Below are 25,598 nucleotides of genomic sequence, written 5' to 3'. Positions count from 1 at the left end.
ATGGTGTTTTGCCCAACCTGTTTCAGGTCCTCCTTCAGCAGGTCTTCAATCTTTTGCATATTCTTTTGAATATCTTCAATGTTGGCAAATCTTTCTCTTTTGGATATTTATTTTATCTTTGAAAATAACAAAAGATTTGACTCAAACTGATAAAGCTAATTTTTTTCAAATATGAGCAACGAGTCAATTGCTGGAATGTGGGAGTGTTATGTTTGCATGGGTACACATGTGTGTGCCGACATGAATGGATTCCAACCTGGAAGATGCAAAAGTATCCTGAGCAAAGGCAGTCACTGGAATAAGCATAAACATACATAATATACAGTCCAAGGTGATATCTGAATGTAGGTCAGAGGTGGGGCCCAAGAATCAACATTTCTAACACGTTTTATGCTAATGCTGTGAAAAGAGGAACCATACTTTGAAAAATTCATGCCACGTGTATCAGGTTTTATAGACCCTAATGTCCAAAGCAGAACAGGCAACAGTAAAAACCTGGGTAGAAGCCACATGTCCACAAACCATAAAATGAACCAGTACTTATATTTACATTCATACAATGGTATACTAGATTACAATGAAAACAAGCCATGTACTGCATGCTCCTATGAATGGATCTCACAAACCTGATGCTGAGCCAAGAAGAACACCTGATTTCATTTCTTCACACTTATAAAATAGGTGACATTAAACTTTAATGGTTACAGATACACAATCAAGTGGTAACACTATACATATAGATATATGGTTTTATATTGTGTGTATATATGTGTACTTGGAGATGATCAGCCTGAAAGTCATGGTTGGAGGACTGAAGTGGGGAAAGTCATAATCAAAGGGGGAAATATGGCACATTCCTAAGAGGCCAGAAGTTCTATTTCTTGATCCGAGTAGCAGTTACAAAGGTGCTGGCTTTATACTACTTACTATGCTGGTTCTCGGGCTTAACTACCTTTTCTATATAGATGCTATATTTCTCACAAAAAAAAAGTTTAAATCAGCTCTAAAGGAAAAACAAAGATTCATCAAGAAATGAGGACAAGCCTGGGTAACATGGTGAAACCCCGTCTCTACAAAAAACACAAAAAATTAGCTGGGTGTGGTGGCGCATGCCTGTAGTCCCAGCTATCCAGGAGACTGAGGTGGAAGAACCACCTGAGCCTGGGAGGTTAAGGCTGCAGTGAGCCCTGATCGTGCCACTGCACTCCAGCCTGGGTAACAGAGTGAGACCCTGTCTAAAACAAAAAAAGAAAAGAAAGAAAAGAAAAAAAGAAACGAGGATAATCTTTATCATGTTCTACCTACAACCCAAAAGGTATTTTCTTACTTTAATTCTTTATAATCTGATTATCACTTACTCCACAACGGAATTTTTTGGTATTTCACTCTGACAATTGGCCAGCATGTGCATGCATTTGTTTATCCCATAGAAACTTGTATTTCTCCAACACAGGGAACCACAACATTCTGCATGGTCCACTGAAACCTTGCTTGCTTGTAGATTTTAAAATGCTAAAGGCCACTGTAATAATACTGAAAAGATAATCTTATTATTTAAAATCTATATTTGTTATTGTTTATCCTTGAAAATAGGGGGAATGGTTTGTAGTAGGACACCTATTAATATTTTCCCTTTATTTAAAAATAATCAGGGTGAATTTTGTAGTATATGAACTCTATCTCAATCAAGCTGCTTTTAAAAAAAGAGCAGTATACTTTTTCTAATTATTCCTTCAAATGTTCTATCTCGAGAGCAATTTCTAAGTAATCACAACTATTCAACATCTCTAGTGCCATCACTGTGTCTGTGTATAAACCACTTTTTTTAAATCACCATCACTTCACCAAGGAATCAGAGGGGATCCTATTGCCATGGGGATTTAGCAGTAGTCCAGCTGAGGGCTAAAATAATCACAAGAAGCTCAGAAAAATGAACTGATGAGCTATCTAGAAGCCAGTCATTATTTCCAACCTCGTTTATGACAACAGCTGATGCCAAACACATATCAGAATATAAATAAATATTATCCTTTTAAATAATATAATTCCAATTATTCAAAAAAAATTTTTTTTGAGAGAGTCTCACTCTGTCACCCAGGCTGGAATGCAGTGGCACAATCACAGCTCACTGCAGCCTCGACTTCCCAGGTTCAAGCAATCCTCCTAATTCCACCTCCTAAGAAGTTGGATCTATAGGTGCAGGCCACCACACCCGGCTAATTTTCTAAAGACAAGGTCTCACCATGTTGCCCAGGCTGGTATCGAACTCCTGGGCTCAATTTTATTTTTACAATAATAAAATTTGGTGGAGTAGCACATGTAACACAGTAGCATTCACTCATTTAGTGAGCCCTATCTTTGACAGTCAGTAAAGGCAGCTTTTTTTCATTTCCTATTTGGGACTGTGGCGACTCAGAAGGCTTACTCAAATACACACATTTGCTGGTCCTGTTGACTGGACTATATTTCCTTAGGACTTGAAATTATGAAGACGGTCTACATGTAATAAACTCACACTTTTTCAAATATGCTTATTTAGCATTTGTCGTTGTATTTCACATATTTTTCATTTGTTTGAGCAGCTTACTGATGTATTTCCAAGAAAGAGAAAATAAGGAAGCCTCATGCTTTAAAACACAGTTGGTCCACATTGCATCCACTTCTAAGAAAACTCAGGTGGGGCCATTTGCCTTGGCATAGTCTGCCCGTCTCCTCTTTCTACCTCCACTGCTGCCATGGAACCCGTTAAAAAGCTTGTGGCAAATGGGGAGAAGGAAGACAGAAAAAGAAGGTTCTGAAGTTCACTCTTGATTCCACCCACCCTCTAGAAGATGGAGTCATGGAAGCTGCCAATTTTGAGTGCTTTTTGCAAGAGGATCAAAGTGAACAGAAAAGCTGGGAATCTCAATGGAGGGGTGGTAACTATCAAAAGGAGCAAGATCACCAAGACTTTGGAGGTGCCTTTTCAATTCATTTTGACAGCTTATCATGACTAAAGAATAACATTTCTACACAGTGCAACTCAAGTTGGTAACTTAATAAAGGTACTTATATCATTGATGTCAAGCAAGCAGGCAACGAGGTCCTGAAAATAACATGGGATATGAAGCAGTTTTAAAAGTGTGGGTAATGGAAGACTGCCAACCAAAGCAGTTTCGACTCTTAATACAATATCTAAAATTCTAATATTTAGAGGGAAAAATATATTAATTCAAATAAATAGGATGCCTATAATCCATCTGAAGTCCTTCAAAATAAATGTGTTTGGCAAGGTGCTGAAATTTTCTTATGTATTTTCCCAATGTTTCTGTTGTTCAAATTGGCCACATTGAAACAGAGAGAAAAGGTTTGGCAAATCAGGTGCTGAATTTATAACTCAAACAGTGGTTCCTTTAGATATTAGACAGGCAACCCCAAGTTTTACAAAAACAATTGGGGCTTTGTATTCTTCCTCCATAACACTTTTATTTGGGTCCCTGGATGTAGGCCGAGTTTTCTTTTCTCTTCTCCCTCTCCCTCTCTCCTTCTTTCGTGGTTCCCATGAAAGTTTTATATGAGTTTTATTTAAGAACTCATAAAAATACAGCCGGGTGCAGTGGCTCATGCCTGTAATCCCAGCACTTTGGGAGGCTGAGGCAGGTGGATCACCTGTGGTCAGGAGATTGAGACCAGCCTGACCAACGTGGTGAAACCCCACCTCTACTAAAAATACAAAAATTAGTCAGGCGTGGTGGTGCGTGCCTGTAATCCCAGCTACTTGGGAGGCTGAGACAGGAGGATCACTTGAACCCAGGAGGTGGGGCTTGCAGTGAACTGAGATCATGCCACTGCAGTCCAGTCTGGGCGACAGAGTCTCCATCTCAAAAAGCAAACAAACAAACAAACAAACAAAAAACCTCACATAAAATATTCCAGATAATGAATTTTAATCCTCATCTTCCTCTTCCCTGAACTGGTTAATTTAGAAGTAATGTAATTCGTAACTCCTTGCCTTTAGCAACTACGTGCAATCCATCATGTAGATGATTCTTCAAATATCTTTTAGTGAGATATTTCAAATACAATTAACTTTTCATGTGGGGCAGTACTTTTTGTTTCTCTGATTTTTAACTTATCTTTCAGTGATACTTCACAGTTTATCACATTCTTTAGACCCCTTAGCTCACTCAAGCTTCTATATCTGGCAAGTAGATATTATCTCCATTTTGCAGATGAGGGAACTGAGGCTTAAAGATTAAATGACTTACCTGAAATCATATACTCTGTGTGTGTGTGTGTGTGTGTGTGTGTAAGGTCTCTGATGTATTTTCCCAATGTTTCTGTTGTTCAAACACAGTTGTCTGACTTTTTCTGATGCTTGTTCATTTTACTACACTATAATAAGCATGCTCATCTTGAATTTAATAGTATAAACATTTTTTTAAAGGGTGGAAACATGTTCTATTCTTCATTGAGTCCCAGTATGTAAAAGAATACTTGGCACACAGTTGATCTTCAACAATGTTCAAAGAATTAAACTTTTTAAAAATGTCATACAAGTCACTTCTTTCATAAATTAAGGGTAAGTTTTAAATGTAAAAGTAAACAAAGAGACTACAAGCACACTCTACAGGATGTACCCCAGCAGGTTCAGTAGACATAAGTTAGTCAAGCTCACATCAGAGCCAAAGAACATTTGCTGATGAGCCGCAGCTGTGTCTCTCATAGATCTAAAGCTGTCTAATGCCTTTCATAACCATACATTTCCTCATTAACCCAATCCCCTAAGGCTTATGTTAGCTTCCTCTTTCCCCACTGGTTGCCTGGAAGGTTAGGCTGCCTATACACATACCTGCCTTGCAGACAAGGAAAAGACAAAACACTTATTGGACTCCACTTAATGACCAAGTCTACTGCAACCCAAGGTGGGAAACTAGACCATTCTGAAAAGAACTAAGTGACGGGCTGTGACAGGGGTGTAGTAAATTAATTAGGTAAGTCACAGCAAACAGAATTCATCGTCTATGCTACAACATGGCCTTTTCTACTAGACACAGACAGGCAGACTTAAGTTCTTTCTAACAAGCTGAACTGTTTCTTTGGTTCCTCCTCTCCCTACATGTCCTCCTCCTCTTTCTCCACTTAAATCTAATAGAGTTTGTCATTGAAAGCCTTTCTGTGTAAAGGTTTGAAATTGGACATTCCACTCATCTAGCTTAGCATTTCTGATCTTTTACATCCTCTCTATCCAATTACATGAGAAATTAATTGGGGTTAATTTGGTGTGAGCTAGACTCAGAACAAGCATGTTATAAGCATTTCCGCTCCATAAATCACATTTGGATACACAATCAAACAAGAATTCCATTCCAGTTTATCTTATACCTTCATATTCTGAGGCTTAAGGAAAGAAATTATAACATGACATCTGAAAATAGAAATCTCAGGGGATGAATGGCTCTCAGGGCACACACTGTTGAGTTTCTCTCCCTGTTTGGTATAGCCACACAGTCACTGGCTCTATTTCAGTGGTGTATTAGCAGAGCGACATAAACTGCTTGAACATCCTCAGGGATGAATTAGATGTCACCATCATTACGTGAGTATTAATGTTTTATTATCTTGATCCTAAAATAATTCATTTTAGATAGTAACAATTTAAAGGGCGTTGTTTTTGTTCACATAATGTCACTACACTTGAATGTTTTCTTCCTGGAAGCTGGAAGTAGTTGGGCATCCTTTCCAAAGGCTGAGTAGGCAAACTGCAGTCTCTAAATGAGCCAATATTACAACCAGCACTATTGCTATTAGTAAGTACTAATTTGTAAGATTTAGCTTAGTGCTAAGTACTCTTCAGAGTTAAGCTGACAGACATAATTCATATCCTCAAGGGTTTTACCCTCTAAAATAGATAATGCTGACACAAGTAACAGGGAGAGGAAAAGATGAAAATAAAATGTTGCAATAATATTGTATATGGACAGAAATGATTTATCCAACATGGAAGAGGCCAAGAACAGTGCACCTGCATGGTGCAGGGTGGGCTAGAAGAGGGGAGAGGGTTGCCAAGACCAATCAGCATCCCTAAACAGGAGGGCCTGAGGTAAGCCCTAACACCTTGCCTTCCCAGGGCTAACCATTTATACAAATAAAAAATGATTTACACAAATAGACCTGGATTCCCAAAGAACTGAGAGAACCAAAGTCCCCAAAAGAATGCATGCTCCTTGTTTCCCCCAAAATAAAAATTCTGAAATTTCAGAGTAGCTGGCAGACTGTCCCCATCTACAGAAAGTATGCGTATGAGCATGTTGGGGATGGTGAGATAGGAGAGGACAATTGACAGAAAATGAAAAAGTATTAAGTCTCTGCCTACTGACTATAATAAATGGCCAAGAAGGCAAGTTCAGATGAGATTCTAATTTGTATAATGACTACCAGAGGAAGCTAGTGCCAGCTGGGCTACTATTTAGAGGGATCCCAGTGGTTATTATTGGATGAAAACATCTTGCTAAACAAGCCCCTGCCTCTGAACATTTTAAATCTTACTAACATGTTTGGATCCCCTGTTTCCAGGCACTAACATGAAAACTTTAAAAAAGGCTTTTTACTCTTTCACCTATCCAGAACACATTACAGAAGACACTGTAAAAAGCACAAAAAGAAATAAATTCAATTGCAAAGTATTAAATCTCATCTCTGAGATGCAACAGACATAGTTGTAATACAAAGTAGAATATGATAAGAGCCATATGTGATCCTCTCAAAGTTCAAAGAAAGGTGAGGCTCTTCCCAACTGAGATGATCAAAGGAACCTCCCTGGAGAAAGTGGCTTTTGAATTGAATTTTGGAAGGCAGGCAGTGCACAGATATCCTGGGATGGTATAAGAGGCAGGAGACAGAGGAGTTTTCCAGATCAGGAACATGGGAACAAAAGCAGAGAAAGGTGGGATATGTGGTAGTAACTTCAAGAGGTTTAGCTGAGTTCTAGTAATCCAGTTTATGAAAATTGCACAAAGGATCTACATGGTAAGTCAGAACAAACGACAATGGAAGTCAAATAATAGGTTAGGAATACAGGACAGACAACAAGGAGTCTTGAATAGTGAAAACGTGCATGATTAATACTGTGTACCTCTTTCCTCCGTTCCCAACTTTTAAAGTTGGCCATTCCTGCGCTAGACTAGACTTGAAAATCAGCACGACAGATTCATTCCACAGCCATAGTTTCTTGGAGAGCCTCAAAACATTCTTCAGCTCTGAATATGAAATCATTTTGCTAGTTGAAGAGGAAAGGACAACTTTCCAAGTGTTCCATTACAGCTCTCAGACTGAAAATAACCTCTGATGAGACTTTTCCAAATGCTTTCTTTTATTTAGACTAGCGAGAATTTATTCTAGTTCAATGAGTCTTTCCTGACCAAAACATCCTATAACTCATTTTCTAATATGTAATACTGAGTAGGTTTCTTTAATCCTACTCCTCTTACTTAGGAATGCCTTTCAAACAAAAAGAAAGTACAGATGATCTTTCAGAGTCCCCAGAGATGGTCATGTATCATACAAATAAAACATTAGTGGTTGGGAGAGAACAGAGTTCAAAATCTGATCAGGAAAAAAAAAAGAAAAAATACAAAATAAGCCTTAAGAGCTCTTGTAGAAACCATTAGGCAATTCAAGAGCACTAATATTTTCAATTACTCAAGAATTTTTTTTAAATTACAAGCTCCGATTTTAAGAATTGCTTTTCTGACTACAGTTAAATTAATTGGCTTATCTGAAACTCCACTGGCCTCAATTCAAACAGTGTACAAATTGTGGGTATAATTATCATAACTTCAATAGGTGCTAGCTGAATCAAACTGAACTGGAATATTCACTGAGGCAGTTTTATTGTCAGTGAAACTTTAAAGCAAGTAGCATGGGAGGAGCTAAAGAAGCTGCTTTCCACTAAAATCAATAAGTGGTGAGAAGGGTCTGATACATGCAAAGAAAGCATGCTTGTGAACATAATAATTGAAAATAAGAGAAATTCATCAGATCTTAATCATCCTACCCTTACCACTTGCTTTTATTTAATTTAGGCACAGATTTAAACATAAGAACCAAGCTCAAAATACTCAACTTCAACTTTTATCCAAGGCAGTTGTTTCTATTACAGAAGCCATAAAATAGTGTTTAATTATAAAACTGGGTTTTGGTAAGTAGGATGATATAACATAAACCATCTCTCTCTACAAAGGCATAAATGAAGTGGTGGGAGGTTGTTCAAAAACAATATTCCTCTAGGAACAAAAAATTGGAAACATTTTAAAAATATATCACTTAAAATATGTGTAAGACCTGTATACTACTAGAAATGTCAAAAAATTCCTGCAAGATATTAAAAACACCTAAATCAATACAGTACCATGTTCATAGATCAGAAGAGTCAATATTGCATAAATGTCAATTCTACTGAAATTGATCTACAGAGTCAGTGCATCTTCTGCCAAACTCCTGGAAGGTTTTTTTTTCTTAGAAACTGACAAGCTGATTCTAAAATTTATATTAAAATGCAAAGGAACTAGAATAGCCAAAATAATTTAGCAAAAAAAAAAAAAAGTTGGAGAATTGACACTACCTGATTTCAAGACAGTAATCAAACCAGAGACATATTGGCATAAGGATAAAAATATAGATGAGTAGAACAGAATAGAGAACACAAAAATAGACCCACACGTATACAGCCAATTGGTTTTCAAAGATACCAAGGTAGTTCATGAAAAAAAGAGCAGTCTATTAAATAAATTGTGCTGAAACAGTTGGAGGTACAGTTAGATAAATACAGAAGCATAGATAGATGGATGGATGGATAGACAGACAGATGATAGATAGACAGATGAGGAAAAAGTACAACTCCACCCTTAACTCATCCCATATATCAAAATAGATTATAGACTAAAACATAAGAACCAAAACCGTAAAATTTCCGGAAGAAAACATAAGAGATAATCTCTGTGACCTGAAGGTAGACAAAAAATTTCTTAGGAAACAAAATGCAAGAGCCACTTAAAAAATAAATTCAATTTAATCAGAAAAACTTTTGTTCTTCAGAAAATACTATTATAAATACTAAAAAGTGAGACAAAAACTTATTAAATATTTGCAAAGTATCTGTTTGATAAAGACTTGTATCCAGAATATTGTTTAAAACTTCTGCAGCTCACTAAGACAAATAACCCACTTTTTAAAAATAGGCAAAAGAGGCCGGGCGCAGTGGCTCACACCTGTAATCCCAGCTCTTTGGGAGGCCAAGGCGGGTGGATCACCTGAGGTCAGGAGTTTGAGACCAGCCTGGCCAACGTGGTGAAACCCTGTCTCTACTAAAAATACAAAAATTAGCTGGGCATGGTGGTGCATGCCTGTAATCCCAGCTACTCGGGAGACTGAGGCAGGAGAATCGCTTGAACCCAGGAAACAGAGGTTGCAATGAGCCAAGATCATGCCACTCCACTCCATCCTGGGCAACAGAGTGAGACTCCATCTCAAAAAAAAAAAAAAGAAAGAAAAAGAAAAAGAAAAAAATTAAAATAGGCAAAAGATTTGAACAGAGCAGATCCTTCAACAAAGATATACAAATGTCAAACAGGCACATAAAAAGATGCTCAACATCATTAGTCATTAGGGAAATGCAAATTAAAACCACAGTAAGATACTGCCATATGCCCATAAAAATGGCTAGAATTTTAAAAGACTGACAATACCAAGGGTTGATTGGATTTGGAGCAACAGGGACGCTATTACATCGCTGGTAGGAATGCAAAATGGTCTAGCCACTTTGGAAAACACAACTGGTGAACATTATTGTATATAAATTAGACCTCAATAAAAATAATTAAAAACAGTATATCAAAGTAATTTTAGATATTATTTATTTACTTTGTTACTGAGCACAACTCTCTTGAAAAAGTTTATCTTGCCCTAATGAAGCAGAAATGCACCAGAGACAAGCCTAATATTCATCTTTGTCAATTAATACTTTTGCAGGAAATAAAGTACTCCAAGGGATCCTATAAACCTTAGTTTTACTATTTCAAAAACATATCATTCATAATTCTATTTAAAGAATTAAAAATTATGGTAATTGCATCACAATTTTTTAGTCAGGCTAAAAATGTACCTCCATACCACAAACCATTAATACGACTTCACTGTCATTTCATATTTGCTTAATTCACTAGCTTGATCCAACTTCTGTACCTCACCCTCACCCCTAAACAACATCCCATTCTCCTAGATATATAAATATTCTCCTTCTAAAACATAAAAACTAAAGCAACATGTGCTAATAACATGAAGACCTACATCTTAAACCCAGGCTCCAGTGATCCCACTGTATGCTTTCCCCTTAGATCTTATATCTTAGGCCGGGTACAGTAGTTCACGCCTGTAATCCCAGCACTCTGGGATCACTTGAGGTCAGGAGTTCAAAAGCAGCCTGACCAACATGGTGAAACCCTGTCTTTACTAAAAATACAAAAATTAGCTGGGCATGGTGTCAGGCGGCTGTAGTCCCAGCTACTCGGGAGGCTGAGGCAGGACAATCACTTGAACCTGGGAGGGGGAGGTTGCAATGATCTGACATCGTGCCACTGTACTCCAGCCTGGGTGACAGACCGACACTCTGTCTCAAGAAAAAAAAGATCTTACATCTTGATTTTACATTTAGCATAATAAACACAAACACCCCTTCAAATTAGCCCCACATTCTTTCCTTTCATCTTCAGATCCCATGATTAAGCAAACAATAGTTTCAATCTGTGACCCACATGGTCAAAATCAGTCATTAAGCCAAACTTTCAAATAGGATCCAAGGATAGGCAGAGAAGGAAAGTAGAAAGGAGGTCCCTCTAAATGGGTCATTGCTGAGGACAAAAATATATAAGCACACACCTAACCTGTTAGATGTGCTCATCTTACAGGGTTTTAGACTGACTTGAAGTTATACTCTATCTGAAAATATGGGTACATATATCAATAACTAAGTGGCTGTGGTCCAATTGATTGTGAAGAGAACCAACAGTGGTTTTGCCGGTAAGAAACATCTGTATAATGATATTTCTAGTACCTGAAGATGCTGCTACAAGCCTTGGACTCATCCACAGCTAGTATCCACCATGTTGACGGAGGATATACACAGTCTCTGCCCTATGTATAGCTGTTTCTTACAAAACCCAAACCATATTTCTAATTAGTTTTCCTCCAGTCTTGCTGTACTCCCAAATACCTACAGTATCATTAGAAATTTAAACCAATTTACCTTGTATTTCTGCTACCTAAATAAATGTTGTTTTACTACTGCAGCAGGGATAAAGACTGTAGACACCTCAATTTCCTCAATGACTTTAGAAAATGACTTCTTTTAAACTCTTTCTTTCCTTGAAAGTTCATCAAGAACACTATAGGCAACCAGGAAACAGTATGTATCTGGGCTAAGAGCATTCCATTATATATTTAGTCTTTTACAGTTTACTTTTAAGTGTATGTATCTTTTTTCAACCTTGTTTTGAAACATTCAGCATAATATTTTCTGAAGCATGATGGTCTTAGCATCTAGCACATCACGCTTCACAAGGTGAAGTTAATTATTTAATTGCTTGATGGTGGAGAAGCTACAATTGTATGGTGGTTTTCTCAAAAAACTTCTTTAAACATAAAATTTTTCAGAATCAGGCATCAGTAGACTTCAGTTTTAGTTTCAGCTCAAGCACTTGCTGTACAACTTCTAGAAAGCCCTTTGACTGTGTGTGTGTGTGTTTGTGTGTGAAAGGTGAGCAACAACAGCCTTCCACAAACAAAGATTATGAGTTAAATAGTCAAATGTTAAAATGACATAAGGTAGTATCTGTATCACTTGGTAGAAATTCTTAGCTAACCTGCCTTAATAAATCATTTTAATTTGTTTAGCAATGATTTTCTAAAAGATAGTCAAAGATCAACCTCAGTGTCCTCAAGTTTATAAAAGTCATTCATATGATAAACTTTACTTTAAACAAGACAACCACGTAGTCTAAGCCAGCTCAGGCAATTAAGTCATTTTTAAAAGGTGGGGTGGGAGTGGGGGCTCTATAATTCCATTTGTATTGCCAGGCAGGAAGGCAGGCACTGTGATACACATTTTAGCAAAATACAGCCTAAAAGTTTCTTTTCTTTATTTTCCTTCCCCACTTATCTTGCTCCTTCTAAAGCCTAAACATTTCAAACGAGACTAAGCCCTTGATGTCTAGCTCTGGCAACGAATACCAAACAGCATTTCTGACAGAGTATTTCTATCAAGCCACCAAAAAGGATGGTTTTAAAAGGAATAATTGTTTCCTCTCCTCTTTTCACTACCTTTCTCCCTTTTTCTCTCCCCTGACTCCAATCTCTGTAGGGTAGGCCAGCATTTTTCTCTCCCATATGAAAGCTATAGGCCAAAGGAAACCTCTAGAAGAGGAAAAGACATAATGTAAATTCACTTCTAGGTTCAGACCCAACTTTCCAAAACTCCAAAAGCTCAACATACAAAGAGTTGGCATCTGCTATTTGATTGCTTTTCCAGTGTTTTAGAATCAAAGAATCAGAGACCTGGAGTGAGTCTTAAAGGAAAGGAAACTGCTTTTAGGAAGGAAATGAAAAGAAACTTGACTTCTTTTCAACAGCAATTAATTCAGTGCCTTTTCTCAGGTTTGGAGAGCTCAAGAAAATGAAGAGTCCCTTCGAAATCTCAAGCAGAAAGTAGCAAAGATACAAAATGCCTTTCTTTTTCTTCTGAGGTGTGGGAAAAATAACCTCATCCCACAGCCAATTCTTGTCTCGTACATTGCTGGAACTCAGGACAAACAAATTGGTACTACCAACCATTTGGAGCCTTTTCCTTGACTTATAAGGAAAACTCAGATCCACACTCCATGTCTCACCTCACTCTTTCCTTTCCCTCACCTATAAAACTAAATGCCTAGTCAATGAATAAATTAATGAATACATAAGGGCAAGTTTTAATACTGAATACAACCTAAAACAAATGAACTATAAGACTATCAAAATTGGTAATCGTGGCAGAGACTAGCAGTCATTGTTTAACAAACATTTTCTTCTCCCCGTGGGTGCTCAGCTAGTCTCCATTTCTCATCCTTTTTTGCAGGTCCTTGTCAACAAGTAAGAGTGCAGGTGATGTGTGCCAATTCCAGGCCTGGCCCACAGACTTCCCAGGTGTGCATCTGCATGTTCTTTCTCCCTTTGACTGGAAAGAGATGACTCCCTGGGTGAAGCGGAAGCTGTGTGTTGAAAATAGCCTCACCTGGGTCCCTGATTGTGTAGAATTTGACCCCCAATGGCCAACAATATCCAACCTGATTATGTAAATTAAAACCTTACTATGTGAATCATTATACATCTTAGTGTCTGTAGTGGGTTGAATGGTGGCCCCCAAAAGATATGGCCATGTCCTAACCTCCTCCCCCAACCACCAGTGAGTATAACCATTTGTGGAAAAAAGGGTGTTTGCAGATGTCATGAAGTTAAGGATCTCAAGATGTGATCATCTCAGATTATCCATGTAGGCCCTAAATCCGATAACTGTTCTTATAAAAGACAAGAGAAGACACAGAGACGAGGAGAAGGCCAGGTAAGGATGGAGGCAGAGATTGGATTTACACAGCCACAAGCCAAAGAATGCCCAGAGACACCAGAAGGAAAGAGAGGAAAGGAAGAAATCTCCTTTAGGGCCTTGGGAGGGAACAAGGCCCAGTCAACAGCCTGATTTCAGACTTCTGGTCTCCAGGTCTATGAGAGAACACATTTCTGTTATTGTAAGCCACCAAATGTGCAGTAATTTGTTATGGCAGCCGTAGGACGCTAAGATAGCATCTATTCGTTACCCTATCATTTGGTGCACAGAGAACTACAAAAAACCTTATACTACAGTCAGTAATTTAGTTAGTGATGTTTTAGGTAGTAATGATACTCATATTTGTTTTGAAAGTTTTTATATGATAGAAAAAGGTAAATAATTATATTACTGTTAGGAATCAAACATTTCATTGTAAAAGAAAGGTAACTAGAAAATCAAAGAGATTAAGCAAATTAATGAAAATTGATTTGAAAATATTGAATCCATAAATTCTGGACCTGTATTTTCAAGGTCTAGAAACTTACACTGAGAAGCAAATTCACTCAGCAGCTATAAAAACCTTTTGCATGCACCTCCTCATCTCTAATACTACCTCCCACTAAAAAGAAAAGGGATCATTGGAGAAATGATTTATCCTGGGCCTGGGCAAAGAAGATACAAGTTAAGATACAAAGAAGACATGTTTCACACCATGAAACAAGCTCTCAAGGATTAATAGGGTCATGTGAAAAGGACACAAGAACCAGCACCAAGGGATTCCCATAGATCAAAGAAGTGATCATATGAGCCTCAAAAATAATATCACGTTGATTGAAACATGATGAACCCATGAAAATTCATGAGTTCATAGTGATACTCAAAAAAGGAGACCAGAGAAAACCCACTGGTCATCTTATGAGGTATCTATTAATCCAAATTCTTACTTTAAAAAATGGCAATTGAGGGGAAAAATTCCAGGAATAATTATATTCCAGGATAAACCAAGTCCCAGCTGAAAGCTGTAGTTACTAGTTTACTGTATTAATAGAAGGCAAGAGAGATTAGAAAATCATCTTTTTCCAATTTGTAATGAAACTGATTCAACAAAAGATTATCAATTGGTTTCAAACCCATTAGGTACAAGGTTGATAGGTAACTGGACGTATATATGGTGTCAAAGTGACACCAAACAGAATTCTCTCCAGCACAAGGGGAAAACAGTTACACAATGGGGCCATCAAGTTGTCACTGGCCAAACTTATTTAATGATGGGACAACCAGACATTATTTTTCTATAATATTCTTGACAAAGATGTTCAATATCAATCTGTAATGACTTCAAGTCTAACTTCTAGTTAACAGGAAACTCAGGAGCTAAGACACCCCTAGGAAACAGGTAAATGCAAAAAACAAAACTTTCTACAAGAGGGCTTGCCTACTATATTCACTACATGAGCATCATAAACAAAAGTCTACTCCAGTTTAAAGTAATTTAAGGAACACATGGCCAGATACAATATGTGACTTATCCTGTACCAGATTCTCATTTGAGCAAACTAGATAGGAAGAACATCTTAAGGAAAATTGAGAACAATAAACTGGACAACAGGAGATATTAAGAAATTACTATTCGTTTTAATTGTGATGACCTTATTTGAATACAAGAGAAAAATTTTATAAGGTGCATACCGATTTTTTTAAAAAAAAGATGAACTAGAAAACAAATACCAAACAAAAAATCTGACTAATGCACAATCAAAAGAATGAATGTATAGAGGGGGAAGACTGGATATCAAAATGGTAAGAGAAAACTAAGGGTCAAAAGACAAAATTTGAAAAGAATTAAACAGATCGCAAAAACCTAATAATTTTAAAATAGCATTTAATCATACCACAGTATTGTAAACTTGATAAAAATATAACCAATTTAACATATTAAGTACAGGAAGCATGTCAGTTAGCCAGAGGATAGAAGGAAGGGAGGAGAAGGAGAGGGAGAAATGGCTGTCTGCTATCCCAACAGCTGGGAGTGAGAAGCCAGAAAGGAGTGAGCATAGCTAAATGTAGAATCAAAGCCTGGAACTTGGGAAACAGGGCTAAAAGGCAGACTAAGTCTGAAGTCTAGGAGCAAAAAGGAGGGAAAGGGGCAGGGAAAGGTTATTGCTGGCATCACCATCTTTTCCTTCAGCTTCTTCACTACTGTCTCTGCTCTTCCTATGCTTGCTCAAATGACTCTAACATAGCAGCCACCAACATCAAAATAGGCTATAAAAATGCCACCACCGTCACTACTCATTTATTACCCCTGGTGCTCCAAGGACAAGTCCTCCTTACCTGGAATGGCCCACAGGAAATAATTTATCAGGATTCTGTAGTATTTGTTTATTAGGCAGGAAAGAGCTTTAACTGGCTCACAAAAACATGAACATTTTCAAAAAAAATAACCAACACTAAAAACCATGGAGATATATTTGCTCTTTAATGTTTTAGAAAATTTAATTCCAATGGCAAATTGGCTTAAATATTGATGCACGTTCTCCAGTAAAAAACCTGCCCTTCTTTTTTAAAGAAATAGTATTTGACCACAAGTAAAGGGTTTAAAAAAAATTATATTCTTAATGATTAAATACATGTACATGGTATGGGTCAGCTGTGTTGAAAAAGACAAGAGATCACCTCTCACAATGAGAGTAATGAGGCTTCTTAGTGCCACTGGCCTGACTCTGCTCTGGCTGAGTGGCAGCAGAGGGCTTCCCCTTCCCTAGATCAGGACCCATGCCAAGCCTGGAGAGATGCAGTCTGACCTCCCTGAAACGCTTAACACAGGAAGCTGAGTCTAAGTGGCTACAATTTCCTGTTACCTCTTCACGCTCATCTTTTGTTTTGTTTTTTAATCTGCTTCTCTCCATCGCTTTATATAAGTAAAGAAAGGGGAGATTTTCTATGTCTCACCCTTCCCTTGGGCCCTTGCCCCAAGGCTACTATGCAAAGCAACAGCCAGCTATCAGGAGGCAAGGTCCACTCATGCCAAATCACCACAGAAAATAACCAATCACACCCTCAGCAACAGCAAACACAGAAGGAAGCTTTTATAACCCAGCATAGGGATGGCACCTCTAACAGCTTCTGGACTGGATTATATGTTGGTGGAATCTACACCCATCTGCATTAGTCATCTCCAATGTCCTGAATTCTTTGACTAACCACTTCCACTTGATCATCCAGCAGGGGCACAGTTATGAATCCACAACCTGTAAGTTCTATAGGCACCCCCTAAATCATTTGAGCAGCCACACACAAAACTTCGGTAAGAAACCCTTACCTACTATAATTTTTGCTTCAATGGCTTGTTTCCAGATCCCTGGTATAATAGGCAACAAATGAAAAAGCTTGTGAGTAGAGTTTGGAAACAGATGTTCTCGTTTCACTATCTGGGTGACCTTGGCATTGGCCTACTCATTTAGGCTCTATTAACCTCAGTTTCATCATCTATAAAATAAGGGGCTTGGGAAACAGATAGGAAAGGCGAAGGGACTCGCACTTCACTCCACAGGCTCCTCCACAAGCTTTCTTGGACAAGCATGTGTTAACTTTTTCAATAGAAAAAGTAAAGTCAGAGTGGCTTGGGATAAATGGTCTCTAACAGCCCTTCTAGATATAAATGATCTAAAAGTCTAAATTCATCCAGGATCTCTAAACCCCCTAAACCAGCATTTATCCACAGTACCCACTGTGCTAAGAGCTCTAAACTTACGGGAAATGGCCAAAGCTCCAAAACCAAAACGTGCAGCACAGGGTCTGCACCAAAAACTGAGGCACAAGTGAGATTAAGGGGCTTTCTCTCTTTCCATAAGTGTAAATACCACTGAAAGAGATCTTACAGCTAAGTAGCTTCAGGGGTTTTATTTGCAGTTAACAAAGAAACCTGACATTTCTAGCTTTCTAAGCTCACACTACAAAATTTGCCTCTGTGTCCCCACAGAGTCCTTAAATTAATAATGTCTTCATGAGAACTCTGTTCACCTACTATAACACAGAAATGGGTATGCTGGGATACACCTCACTGCACCCAAAATCCAGCACAGATGTCTCTCTTCCGTGGCTTCCGTAGCCCCACTCCCTCCAGAATTAGTTAGACACATCTCCCATGTTACTTTCACCTTTGAGACCCACTAGAAGCTCAGGTCATCCTTGTATTTATGCAATGAGCCAGGAAAGGACCAAGAGGCATTTCTGCAATATTGTTACTATAGAAAGCTCTTTGGGATTTAACCTTAATTTGGTTAAATTTGGGGCAGAATTTCTGGAATTTATTCTCTATTCCTATCAGCATCTGTCATATTAAGAAATATTTATCTTCAACATGAATGTATTTAGTAGCACTGAATTATTACATTTAAAAATGTTATCCTTCTCTCTTTAAAGTAATTCCTAAAAATGAGCAGTGAATTGCTTTCCTTTACCAAAAGCAAACCACACTGACAGGTAGAGGAAGGTGAGAAGGATATGGAAACAGCAAACTTCTGCTTAGTCTTCCAGGCCACGTCTTTCAACTGCTTTTTCCCTTCTGCCCTCTCTGCCAATAATGCAAGCTTCCTCTCCACTGTCTTCCATATTAGCCATTATTTCTTTCATTCAACATGTTTTCAATAAGCACGTTTCAAGCACTAAGCAAGTTGTTAGAGGCCCATATCCTAAAGGAACTTACTCTTGAGGGAGACACACTTAAATAAATACTTACAAAACAAAGTGATAGACTAATGCAATCATATAGAAGTATGAAAAAGTTGATGCCCCAAATTAAATAATGAACGGCCACTTCATGATAAAGTCAAGTCATGAGAAAGCATTTATTGTGACACTCCATATTTGCTTCCTTAGAGAGAAGCAGAACAGATTCAATGCACTAATTTGTACAATGCCTATAGCATAGAGAACATTTCAGTTTAGTTATCAATGCAAGAATAATCTTTGTTCACCAGTAATGCTGATATATTTAAATATATATTGTTCAAAATGATAATTTACAAAAGTTTACAACTTCATGTAAGTTTTTTTCAGTGAGGAAATCAGTGTGGAGGGAAAATGCAGGCAGGAATAATGAGATGAAGCCATGGATGAGGTTGGTAAAACACATGTCATTGAAGTACTGTGTAGTTGGTATAAATGGTCTCTTATAAGCATTTATACCAAATTTGAGGCTCAGGCCACAAATCTGTCTCTGAGCATCTTAGCAGCCAAGGAAAACAATGACCAGTTCCATGATTCACCATGTCCATATGGTAATTTTTCATGAAACTGAAACCTGAAATAATTTCTCCATAAGTCCTCACACACATATTTATATAGTTTCTTTTGGAAATCAATTTCTTTAACATTATCTATCACTTTGTGTACCTTTCCTGTTAACATGTATCCTAAATAACATATACCTATATCCATGCTATATGCTTAAGTAAAATTAATATTTGTATCCAAGAAGTAAAATTAATATTTGTATTAATATTTGTGTGCACACGGCATTGGGGCCCGGTGGTGTCCTGTATGTTGGATATCAACACCACCCCACAGTCATAATTTTAAGGCTTCACAAATAAGGTTGGTAGTAATATTTTTAGACTGGAAATCTACAGCTGAGGCTTTTTCTGACAGCATCATATAACAGCTATTCAAACCATAAACTTTGTTTGGATAACAGATAATGATATATTTGTCTATTAGTCTGTTTTTGCACTGCTGATAAAGACATACCTGAGACTAGGCAATTTTCAAAGGAAAGATATTTAATGGAGAACTCACAGTTCCATGTGGCTGGGGAAGCCTCACAATCATGGCGGAAGGTGAAAGGCATGTCTCATATGGAGGCAGACAAGAGCAAAGAGTTTGTGCAGGGAAACCCCCTTATGATAACCATCAGATCTCATGAGACTTACTCACTATCACAAGAACAGCATGGGAAAGACCTGCCCCCATAATTCAGTTACCTCCCACCAGGTTCCTCTCATAACATGTGGGAATTCAAGATGAGATTTGAGTGGGGACACAGCCAAACCATATCAACTTGATGTAACTTTCTCTGAATCTTTTAAGGACAAGTTGAAAATAAAAACAATAAGGGTCACAATATTTAATATCTGGGCCCTTCAGCAGCAACAGAGGCAGCCACACAAGTTTAGAGGCACCTACTATGTGCCCAGTATTATTCTATGTACTTTACGATCAAACAAAATCAACAATAATTTCTCAGAAGCATCTCAGTCACTAATCAAATATTCCCAATTTTCTCAAGAAGTCTTTTTAATAATTAGCTTGTTCAAACTGGGATCCAAAGAAGATCCACACAAACATATTGTTATTTCTCTGAAGTTCTCTTCTTTTTTCCTATCTCTGTTGCAGAAGCAAATATCTTGTTTTTCAATCATGATATAATTGGCATACCATACATTCACACTGGATCTCTTCTTTCATTACTTTTTTCATAAAAGAAAGTGTCACTGTTTCTTACCTGATCACAAATCAGTTCCCATTTTTTCTCATTGTCATACTGCCGCAGTAACCTGGCTTTGTCAGGAGGTAGGTTCATAGCATTCTGTTAAAAAAAAAAAAAAAAGAGAGAGAAAAGATGTCACATTCCACAGCAGGCCTCCAAATTGGTAACTTGCAGGCAGACCAAATAATACCACTATGGTTTTTTCATGACTTTCTCTCAATTCCTAGTATCTGATTAAACCAAAACACCCACAGAAGTCACTTAAACATCAAATCGGTTAGATGAGAGGCGGGAAATTCTGAAGTTCTATGGTGGGACATGTGAGATGATCTGCTTTGAACAATCGGACTTGCATTTTAGCAAAGGTGATGTCTTGTCACTTTGGCAGACTCCCTTTCTACTCAACAAAAAGGTCACAAGGTATCCAATTTCTTTGTAAAGCACTGTAGCCCCACGAGACACAAAACAGAAAACACCAAAAGAGAACACAATGATCAGAATCACTGATAGATTCAAATTATACTCACTTTGATAAACAACTATGAGGAAAAGAATTAAAAAAAAAAAAGACAACGATGCAACTATTTTTTGTCCCCTCTGTGAGATGACAGTATTCCTTGAGGACATATGTTAACATTTATGTCAACATTAATAACCACAATTCTCAGTTGAGCTATATTGGTTTATGAAGGTGAGTTTGCAGTAGGAAATTAATCATAAGCCAAAAGAGATGTCCAGACATCAGCACTCATATAAATCCTCCTCTTAACACAGCACACCTCCTGCAGTGCTGGTCATGGATTTTTTCCCAGGTACTTTCACATGTCATGAATCTAATGTCCCAAATGACCAATCATACACATTTTTAAGATACTAGGTTTGGATGCAAAGTGAGATCTTTGGCAAAAGACCATGGCAGAGTAAGAGAGCCTCAGAAAGAATTCAGATCTATTCTTTTGGCCTCCCCAAAGTTCTCATGTGCTAAACAACTGAGCTAAGTAGTCAATTAAAGTATTATACCTATTTATCATCCTGTCTATCCCCTGGCATCAGCACTCTAAGTCATACCTATCCCTAAATAAACAATGTAGTCCCTTATCTGGGTCAATATTCAAGCAGACAAATGCAAAGGTCTTGAACTTTTAATACTCAAGCTCCCAGCTCTCTGAAGGACTTGGCTTAGGGAGAAACAATTCCCCTGGTCATGGTTATTGTACTTTCATGTTAGCACCCCAGGTATAATTATGCATTAAGTAAGAACAATAAGATTATAAATTAAATGAGTTCTTTTCCTCTTGAGTCCTCATTAATCTCAAGATATAAAGGGAATAAGAAAAAGAATGCCTGAACTCCTACCAGGTGCCAAGTACTCCATTCAACACTTTGCATATGTAATCTCAGTTAATACTCATAATAAGCATGTGGGATAGACATAATCTTCTCCATTTAATATAGGGAAATAGACCTGGGAGAATTTGATTAACTTGCTCAAGGTTGCACAGCTTTACAGGAACAAAGACAGTACCTGAACTTAGTCTGTTAGGCTCCCAAGGATAAATTCTGAATATGCCACCAAGCTTTTTTGCAGGAGAGCAAAACGGCAATACATTATGACCTTCTATTAGTACTCTACTAGACATTCCCATGGAAGCACCTGGCAAACATCGCCACAGGAATTACACACAGGCTTTGTCATTTTCTGCAAAGAGAAAGGCAAGATGCCCCTTCCAGACTAACTCTTATTTTGATTAAAGAGTCTTTCGTTCAACAAATGTTTATGGAGCACTGCCCCTGTACAAGCCCTGTGCAACATGCTGGGTGGCACGGTGGGAATCCAAACAGACGCGGTGCCCAGAGAGCACTGTGTTATGGTGGGGAGACACATATGAAACAAACAAAGCTTTTTAAACTCTGGTAAGGCTTGAGAAAGGTTATCAGAGGGTAGTCTTAGATTAGACAGTCTGGAAAAACCTCTCAGGAAAAAGTAACAAATGAGCCCCAATAAATGAGAAGGATTGGCCAGGCAGAGGGCGGACGAAAGCACACTGGGCACAGTGAACAAGGGAAGCCTCAAAGGCAGGAATTAGCTCTCCACATTTAAGGAGCTGAAAAAAGTCAGAACAGCCAGAGAGAAAGTAAAAGAGAAGGAATGAGAAAAAGATGAAGTTGGAAATGTGAGTCAAAGCCATATCATGCCTAGACATGCAGACCAGGGTCAATATATTTTATCTAAAGTGCCACGGGAAGCCATTGAAGGCTTTTAAGCAGATAAATAACATAATGACGTTGTTTTTCAAAGATAACAATAGGTGCTATGAGGAGAACGGATTAGAAACAGCAAAAGCAGAGAGCCAGTAGGAGGCCAGGACTAAGCAGTTCAAGTGAATGATGGCAGCTTAGATGGGGTCGATGGCACGTTGAATGAAGAAAGGTGGACAAATGTCAGAAATATTAAGTCAAACTGACTGGTTAGACTTAAGGGCTGGGGAGGATTTGTACCTTGTTTCTAGCTTGAGTCACTAAGTGAATGGGGTACAGTTAATAAGAGGGGCACGTAACAAAAGGCAAAATAAATCTGGAGGAGTTGGTGAAGAATAAGATTTATAAATGACCCTGTTTAGGCCTGAGATAGCTATGAGATAACCAAGAGAGCACTCAAGTGGGCAGGTAGATACATGATTCTGGAGGTCAAAAGAAAGGTCTGAATCTCTGAACAAGAAGAGACTTAAGAAGTCTTTTTGAGCATGATTAGTTATTGTCAGAAGTAGCAGTGCAACATCAATACATCCAAACTAAAGCTCCACTGGGTAATCATTCACCAAGCATCTAAAATAACCCCTTCCATGAGCCAAGCCTCTGAGCTACTCAGACATACATTGTACAGCTTAATAATTCCATAAGGACCATGAGGAAGCAGTTCTATTTAAAATCAGACACTCTACAGAGGTCTGGTTAAAGTTCAGGGATGTTGTGATTAGCTGGTAATAACTGCCTTTAAACTTCTTTCGAGTGAACTCATTCCTCTTGTGCTGTTCAGGGCAAGACTCTGGAGTCCAAGCTAAATGTTTGAGCAGGTAATTCATGAGTCCAAGTTACTGTGTGAGGAAAATATTGGCTCTATCTCCAGGTCCCTTTGCTGCCTTTATAAAAATGGACTGCTCATCTATTTGGCTGAAAATATCAATCGATTTCCGAGTTTTCCTAACACGGTGACAACTCTACCTCACCCACTCTTAGTGATATCTGTGACATAGGGCTCTCCTTTCATTCTTTTCATCCATTGTTCCATCCAACATATTTTCTGGGCTTTAACCATATACCAGAATGTCCGCACTGTAGGCATCTGAGACAACTTAATCACCAAGTAACTGCCTGCAAGTATCGCCAAAGGTCGATGGAAGACATATGATATTTGAATTGAAAAGTTCAGTGGATGTTAATTATTGTTTTTCTAGATTGTACAAGTTCCTAGCTAAAATAAATTAGATCATCCAAGAGTATTATTTCTATAAAATTGTTCCTTTCTTTCCACTCTCAACCTGGCAAACTTTAAGAATCAATTCAAATGTCATTTATCATTAGAACCTTCCCCCCACTACTCCAGGAAGACATACCCTCTCATTGGGCTCTAACAGCACTGTTTACATGTCTCTAATATAACACCTAGTACACTGTACCCTAACAATCTGTTTGCTTACCTAAATTTCCCACTGGACTGAGTGCTTCAAGAACAATTTTTGATGTTCTTCTTAATCACCAACGTATGGCACAGTATGGCAAACGGTAGGCATTAAGCGGGTTGTTGAATACTGAAGAGCAAACAAAATCAGCCATACTGCCCAGCCTGCAAATATCCTTAATGAATTAGGATTTATGTTATAGCTATTAACAATGTGTACACACTGAACAGTATTTCAGTTTCTTGTAAAACATCATTCCATGATAATATTTGTTGCTTATTATTTTCCAAAAAAAATTCACGGGGGAAAAAAATCTTCAATTCTAGCAATATTTTCCTGAAAAGAAAAATGAGCGTCTTCTGCCACATAAAATAAACCATGAAACCATGAATCTGAACTTTGTTTCAGTGCCAGTTAATTCAGATTGGTATCTATTCCAAGTGGTAGTTACATGTATGGTCTCTACTTTGGTTTTATCCATAATTGTACAATCTTAATTTGTTTTTAAATGTGTTCTCCATCTCAGAATCTTTTGAAAATAGAAATTATAACTACAAAATAAAGAAAAATAGAATATCCCAAAATTCCTGAGTACTTTATAAAGAAAGTAATTATGGTGAAGAAGAATCTATGGTAGCCTATACATCTCAAGTTATACCCACAGATTATCATACACAACACAGAACAGAATGATGGTGCCCAAATCATTCACAACCAAATAGACCTATGTGGTAGCAAAACAGAGTTTTCTGATATCAGCTCCTGACCTGGTTTCATGGTATTAATGCAAACTTGTAAAATCCTTCTTTTACCCAAATATCCTCAAGGCTCATACTTAGAAACCCACAGTGATATGGAGACACACAGGAGGGAAATTGAACAGTATGAAATACACCTTATGTAATATATCTTTGTCCTTGTAATCTCTAAATTAAAACTCACAAGCATTCAGTCACCAGATTTTGTAACAGGAACTCTTCCACTATATAACCACTTGCTTAGAGAGAAAAAACATGGACTTTGCAAGTAGTGCTTCTTATGGAAGCAGGGAAAATCATGTCACAAAAGAAATGGCTTAGACAATCTTTTAGAGCTCTTAAATAATAGAGATACAGAAGTTTACAGGAACTCAAAAGAAGGAGTCATTACTTTAAAAAATTTTTTCAGTTATTGTAGAAAACGTAATATAAAATTTACCTCATAACCATTTTTAAGTTTATACTTTAAGTAGTGTTTATAACTATATTAATATTATGGTGCAACAGATCTCTAGAACTTTTCCATTTTGCAAAACAAACTCTGTACCCATCAAACAACAACTCCCCATGTTCCCTTCCCCAGAGCCATTACTTGTCGATACAAAAAAGGAAATGGGATGGATTGCAACTGGATGGCTGGGTAGCACAATGAATTCTAATGAGACGGTGCAAGCAAGGATTTACTCATTTATTAGTTTTTGCTAGTTGGGCTCTGGAATTAGACTAGCTAGATTCTAATCCTGACTCTACTAATTACTGGTGATCTTAAACCACACTATTTGAATCCTAAAGCAAATGAAATTAGTAAACACCCCACAGTCAAAAAAGCCAGTAAATGTAATTCAAAATTGAAGAATCGAAATCAAGGGTCAAAAACAACAAGATGTACCATTTATTGGCGGACTGGTATGTCTCAGGCACTTAGGCTCTTTGCATGCATTATCCAATTTAGTCTGTCTTATAATCCTGACAAGTAGTTATTATCTTTTCTATTTAACAGAGAAGGAAATCGGAGGACAAGGAGGTTAAGTAATTCCTCCATGCATGAGGTAGGTGGC

General features: G+C 37.7%; 1 protein-coding gene across 9 annotated transcripts in view; it reads right to left on the bottom strand.

The window, feature by feature from the left end:
* FMNL2 (formin like 2) overlaps positions 1 to 25,598 on the bottom strand; it is a 315,524-nt gene that overhangs the window by 108,752 nt on the left and 181,174 nt on the right. For all 9 annotated transcript variants that reach the window (XM_031008485.3, XM_031008488.3, XM_031008484.3 and 6 more), the window contains exon 2: positions 20,118 to 20,201. In XM_031008485.3, the coding sequence (XP_030864345.1) occupies positions 20,118 to 20,201 (84 nt within the window). The remainder of the gene's footprint in view (positions 1 to 20,117; positions 20,202 to 25,598) is intronic.

This window comes from Gorilla gorilla, chromosome 11 (genome assembly GCF_029281585.2).
Source record: "Gorilla gorilla gorilla isolate KB3781 chromosome 11, NHGRI_mGorGor1-v2.1_pri, whole genome shotgun sequence".
Lineage (NCBI taxonomy): Eukaryota > Metazoa > Chordata > Mammalia > Primates > Hominidae > Gorilla > Gorilla gorilla.
The sequence above is the reverse complement of the archived record's forward strand: the minus strand, read 5'-3'. Positions and strand labels throughout refer to the sequence as shown.